Source organism: Tupaia chinensis, unplaced genomic scaffold, assembly GCF_000334495.1.
Source record: "Tupaia chinensis unplaced genomic scaffold, TupChi_1.0 Scaffold000323_1, whole genome shotgun sequence".
In the NCBI taxonomy this organism is placed as follows: domain Eukaryota; kingdom Metazoa; phylum Chordata; class Mammalia; order Scandentia; family Tupaiidae; genus Tupaia; species Tupaia belangeri.
In genome coordinates this window covers 222,106-228,298 of record NW_006159817.1, presented here as the reverse complement: position 1 = coordinate 228,298, position 6,193 = coordinate 222,106, and the positions used below count along the sequence as shown (strand labels likewise).

Here is a 6,193-nt window from a genome sequence, read left to right as displayed (position 1 = left end):
TAGATTCAAAACAGGTGACCTGCTCTGCCGCGCCAGGTGCTTCGGCGGGTCCACTCAGCCCTGCGGTGTCCTGTGGACACCAGAGCAGCCTAGGCGTGCACACGCGTGGGTGTGCACGCGCCTCCTGGCCTGGGTTTGGCCTCTGCTCCCAGAGGTGGGGGAAGGGGTCCAGTTTGGGAAGCAGCAGCATTTCCCTATATAACTCGGTTGGTGACCTCTGACTCGGGTCTCTTGGAGTGTATTCCTAAACGCCGCGCAACTTCTCCAAGGCGCCTGGCGTGCTTCCTCGGAGAGTCTAAGCTCCTTGGCCCGCTGCAAAGAAATTGCAAGCCCGTTGGATTTGGTTTCAAAAGGATCTGGGGCCTGTGCTGGGATGGATCGATCTAGATCTACCCGGTCGGTGGTGAGAAAGCGGACGCCTAGGAACAGCGTTACGCTACGCGTTACGGACTACCTTACTGCGCCAGGACGCACTCCAAACTCCGCTCCCGCCTCCCTTGGCCTACGTCGCAGAAAGCAAGGATTCTTAAGGCTGGTTGGGGGCGCCAGAACAAGTGTCTGGATCTTGGCTCGCTCGGCAATGGCGGGAAGGGGTGAAAGGAGGCCTCTCTCTCTGAAAACCTCGGAGCCAAAGCCTCGCGGTGTTTATGTGCCCGAGCGAGCGCGCGGGCGGCGGAGGCGCAGGAGGCTGCGCAGACCTTTTATAGTTAAATCCTCCTGGCTCAAGCTAGGGGAGCCCCGGCAGCGTCTTGCCTTCCTCGGCGCCCTGAGAAGAGGCCCCCGATTCAATGGTATAAACAGAACGCGCCTCCTAGTTCCCTCGGCCCTTGGGCCGAGCGGGGGAGCAGACGTTGTTTAATTTCAAATAATAATAAATGTCACTGTTGTCAGTTTATTGCGGGAGGCTTCAGCTGGAGAACCCGGGGCGTCTGGAAAGACGGCTCCACCCTCCCTTTTCACACACTCAATGGCTTGGGCCTACCTCTCTCTCTCTCTCTTTCTCTCTTTCTCTCTCTCTCTTCGAATGCCTGCTCTGAGCAGAGTCGGGCTTTCTGTCCAGGACCCAGAGAGCCAGTGCAACCTGGGGAGGGATGTGGCAAGGTGGTCCCTCATCTAGGGCGCGGATGGACAAGCACTGAGACACACACAAGATACGGAGCCGCCGCACGATCCTCCCACCCCATCCCCCATAAATCTCGGTTTTTCAGCTAAAAATCTGCGAGCTTTTAAGAGCAACTCCGGGATGAGTGCCGCGGCGAAGCTGCCGTGTTTATCGGTGTCTGTATACAGAGCCCTGGTGAAGCCCTGGTTCAGTTTCAAAGGCTTCGCCTGCTTTCTATAAACAATGAAAAAAGAGGTAGCGAATACATTCTACGACCCAGGGTTTGGCAATCGGGTGGGACCCTGAAACCATTCCAAGGTCAGGGAGGCTGGGAATGGAGGTGGGGGCAAGAAATAGGGTCCCAAACCTATGAAACCCAAAGCCCTTCCCTGCCCTGTCTTCTCTGGCACCCCTCTGCCGTCTCTTTACTCCTTTGCTTTATTTTCTTTCTCTCCTTACTAATTTGCCCAGAGACCGTGGCCTCCCAAACTCTTTATTCTTCCTGTATAGGAGATGGAGGGAAATGCCCAGTGTCCGCGATTGAATTTTTTTTGCGGAATCCTTCCACCTTGCTGCAGATCAATGGCAGGATTCTCCCTGTACCTCTTAAACCAGAATAAGTCAAGCAAAATATACACCCTCTCTCAGGCTTTCTTCTCTTTTTTTTCTCTCTGTCCCTCTCTTTTTCGCCCTCTCCCTCTCCTCTGTGTCCCTCCCACAATGTCCCTCTCTCCGCTACTAACCCGGCTTACCTTCCAGCCTTGGTAATAATCATTTCCGTGCCGACTTCGTGGAATTTCAACCACAGTTCTCGTTCATGGAGAAATACCTTGATTCCTTCCATCCCCTGCAGGAAGGACAGAACAGTCACAGTGACCGTCCAGGTGACAGTGGGTTCCTCCGCCCCCAGACTTTGATCCTCCTGCCGCCTGGAGCCTGTTGGCTCTAAGGGTGAAAAGTGCCCCAGGCCACTGCAAAGTTATCTGGGCTCCAAGCACCCAGAAGCCTCTGCTCAGGAATCCCTGTGGAGGCTCAGTCCGGGAGGACGGACGATTCTAACAACCACTTCATCCCTCCGCTGTGCTATCTTGCCTTCTAAATGTCACCAGCACACTAGAAGACCAGAAAATAATCACCAGCCACCAGGGTGATCCAGGAGGTTTGTGGAAGGACCTGGTTGAGAAAAACTGGGGCTGACTTCAACCCTCTTCAGCCAAGATATGGTTCAAACAAACAAAAAACAAACCAACCAACAAAAAATCCTCAATGTAAAACAAACCCGCTTGGGATAGTCGTAAGTAGACACCCAGATGTCCACAAGCCAGACGCTCAGATGGGCAAATACTTCTCCGTAGGTGTGTGTTTATTCTCCGACCATACTGGGTGTGAACATGAAAATACATGCAGTTTTACATTGTAAAATCTTTATATTCAACTCTACTTCCACAATCCAGAACAACAACAACAAAATGAATTCTCAATGCCTACATTAGCAAACCTTTCTAGCTTCAACTAGTTTTATTCACATGGAGTTATTTGGATTATGAAATAAGACTCAAGCCATTGCATATCAATAGTTTAGCTTTCCACTAGAAGTTATTTTTACAAATATGACACAAAGTATTTCAAAATAACTTGTGTTCATCTAAAAAGATTTGTTTTTTTCTTTAAAAGAAAAAAAAATTGCACTTTTCCTCTAACTCTGCTCACCCTCTCTGCACAAACACACACACATTTTTCTGAACCCTGAAGGCCAAGGAGAGCGAGCCCACGAAAAAAAGCCGGGGAGGACATTGAAATTCCAAGAGGGGGTTTTAGCTCTACAAGGACGCCCGCTGGTTAAGTCACTCTTCTTCGAAACAAGTGACACTTTATTTAAAAAGTACAAGAGTAAACGGGCTGCTCAGAGCGCCCAGTGCCCCTGGGTTTAGGGCAGAAAACTCACGATGAGGCTCCTCCTTTAGCTTGGGCACAGCTTCTGGTCAGGCGAGCCCGCGGCTTCCCATACCCAAACCACCGCACAACCCTCCGCGCTCCCCGCGGCTAGCGAGCGCGCGCCAGCCAACTAGGCCAGACAAACGGTGCGGCGCGGGTCTAGGGGGCGGCGCGGAGGAGGCGGGCCGAGGCGAAGGCTACGAAAGATCTGAAGAGGGGTCAAGCCATCGCTCATGCCGGCCTGAAGCAGCCGCTGACCCGGCCCTTAATAAGGCTCTCTGGCCGATTCTACACCTAGTGCAGCAAGAAAGGAATTATCTGGTCATTTTCAGCTGACCCCAAAGAGCGGGATAATTGAGGTTGCTTTAACAACTTAAACATGGTTCACAAATCCTCTGGCCATAAAGAGAATCGTCATAATAAAGTGGATTGAAATATACTGGCATTTGGGGAGACAGGGCAAGGAAAAGTGAAATTAGATAAGAATAAAAAGGAAAAGCAAAGACAATAGTAATGGACAGTGAGTTTTGTTTTATTTTGGTGTGTGTGTGTGTGTGTGTGTGTGTGTTTAATTCTCCTGCAGGAGCGCAGAGCAGGGAGGCCAGACTCTCACTTTGGCGTTTGCAAAGGGTGTACATGAGGTCTTCTTACCTGCTGGGTGAAGGCGGCTTGCGGGGAGGAAGGAGATTTGCTGGAGGTCCCTAGCGCGCTCTCGGGTTTGGAATCGCAGGACAGATCTTTTGAGTCCGGTTCCAGAGGCGTGTGCGCCAGGCCAAAGCCCTCGTCTGCGTCGGCCATGGTGTTCCTGGGGCTCTGTGCCCGCGTGAGGATCTGCTCTGAGGAAGAAAAAGAGGAGAGAAAGGTTGGAGAATGAATGCAGTTCTCGCGACTGGAGGGAACGGTGGAGTCCCTCCGTCTCCAGCTACCCACAGCTCCGTTCCCAGTGAAAGAGGCTTCGGGAGGTTCTGTTATTGTTATTACTATTACTTTATGACCAGCTCAACCTCTTGCGAAACACCCGCGTCAGACCCAGAGGAGGCGAGGCCCTCGCATCGTCCCTGCGCTGGCTCTCCGGAGATAAGCGAGCTGCCCGTCAAATTTGTCTGGACTTCTGGAAGAGCCAATAAAGATAAGGCGTCGGTATTTTTGGAAGCCATTGGGAACCAACCCAAAACAAAACAAAACAAAAACCCACTGTCCTTTTGAGAATTTTTTTTTTTCTCCATCACATTACAGGAGGGCCGTCAGAGACCCCTTTGTATGGAACTTCACCCAGCAGGCTAGATTTCTTCAGCAGGCAAAGTGTCTGAAATAACCCGCCTCTTGCAAAACCAAAAAAAAAAAGAAAGAAAGAAAACATAGAAAGGAAAGGAGGAGGTGGAGATCCTAGGAGCAGGTTCAAAACTGAATTGATGCACACCCTCTGATCCGTTACAGGCCTTAACGTGAAAAAATCCTCTACAATGGAAAGTAAGCCCTCTCCTTTTCACAACCTGAAGCATGACTCCTTCAAAAATAAACAGTAACCGCACAGAAGGCCAGAGGAGAAGAGCCGTGGTGCAGAAGTTCGGAGGACCGCGCGCCTGCATGCACGCCGTCAGGCAGTCCGCGCTGTGCCTTGGGCGGGCTGCGCTTTCTCCCTGCTTTCTGGGCTCGCTAGCCTGCATCGGGCATTTTGTCGAGTGCCTCGACCGAGGGGAGCTTCTCCGAGCTTTGGCCAGAAATGGCTCGCTGAAACTGCAGGCCCAGGGTCAGAAAAGACAAAATCGGTCCCAGAGAAATTCTGAGCTTCGGGCGTGGATCGGCGGGCCGCCCGGGTCCTCAGCAACTTCTAGAACCACCCAGGTCTGCAAGCTACTTTAGTTGGACTGAGCTGCAAGGGCCGTTAACTGCTCAAGCAGGGGTGAGTCTGTCTCCTGGTCTCTGATCTCCTTCCAGTCTCTTCTACCAGCCCAAGTGGAGATTTTCCCTTACCCTACACCCGCACCAAAACACAGGCAAGCCTTTGCAAAGGCGTGCAAGCGAAGGTCTCAAAAAACTCAGCAGCTACTTAAGTAAAATGTTGGATCCGGCGGCTGCCGGAGACCTGCAAACCGGCCCTGGGAGAACAGCATCCGAGGCCCCACTCCCAGCCAGCTTCCCTCATCTCGTCCTTAGGGTTTTGGGGAGGCTGTGATCGGAGCCTGCAGACGGCTCACAACAAAAGAACACAGGCCTGGCGGCCCCGACCTGCATGCCCATTCAATGCCGGCCTCTGGGAGATTCCCACCCCGAGCTCTCGCCCGGGTCCCGGGGAGCTCCCGCTTGTCGAAGACGAATGAGATACGGTTTGACAGAACCAGGCCGCGCGTCCTTGCAATCCTCAACGCAGTTCCCTCGGCCTCGGCCGCCTCCCTGGTTCCACTCACCCAGGAGCTCCAGGCCCAGCCTTATCTCGGCCAGCCGGGCTTTGCAGAAAGCGAGGCCAGGCTGCAGTCCGCCATTCGCCGCCGCCCCAGCCTACTCCGCCAGCCCGGCTCCCTCCCGAGCCTCCCCCGCCAGCTGCGGGGACGTTTACCTCGCTCGGTGAAGCCGATGCATTCACCACATCCCCTCTTGCTTCTAGCAGGGAAGCCGGCAGCGAGGCGGGGGTGCAGGCATGGTGCCTCCGGGATCTACGTGGATGCACCGCTCGCCTACAAAGGAGCACCCGCTGCTGGAGTCTCCGCGGCGACTGCCCACCAGCACACACCTCCTCCACTTTGCGCTCGCTCTTCCTAAACGCTTCCCAGTTGTCAGGCGCCAGAAGGGCCCCAAAGGACACAAAACAGCAGCCTCCCGCAGCACCCGCAAACACTCCTTCCTTGCACCCCCAGGGAGGGAGAGTTCGGAGACCAGAGAGCGCGGTGGAAGTGGAAATGCTCCGTAGTCCTTTCTGAGCGCCGCTTTCAGGGTTAAAGTTCCAGAATTCGAGGTAAGCGTCTTGCTTTCAGAAATACAAGCCGGTTCAGCTCAGCGCAGTGACGTTGGGTTGCCGCGATGCTTACAAAGTACTGAAATCGTCTATCCAACTAGCTCCCACCGCGCGCGCCGCCCGCCTCTCTCTCTCTCTCTCCCTTTCTCTCTCTCTCTCTCCCTCTCTCCATCTCACTCTTTCTCCCTCCCTCTCTCTCCTCC

At 53.6% G+C, this 6,193-nt stretch overlaps 1 protein-coding gene across 1 annotated transcript in view; it reads right to left on the bottom strand.

The window, feature by feature from the left end:
- TBX5 (T-box transcription factor 5) overlaps window positions 1-5,668 on the bottom strand; it is a 70,889-nt gene extending 65,221 nt beyond the window's left edge. Inside the window, exons 1-3 of the mRNA XM_006151678.2 lie at window positions 5,595-5,668; window positions 3,689-3,873; window positions 1,855-1,949 (exon numbers count right to left, since the gene is read on the bottom strand). Of these exons, the coding sequence (XP_006151740.1) occupies window positions 1,855-1,949; window positions 3,689-3,835 (242 nt within the window). The 5' untranslated portion in view covers window positions 3,836-3,873; window positions 5,595-5,668. The remainder of the gene's footprint in view (window positions 1-1,854; window positions 1,950-3,688; window positions 3,874-5,594) is intronic.
- Window positions 5,669-6,193: the final 525 nt, after the last annotated feature.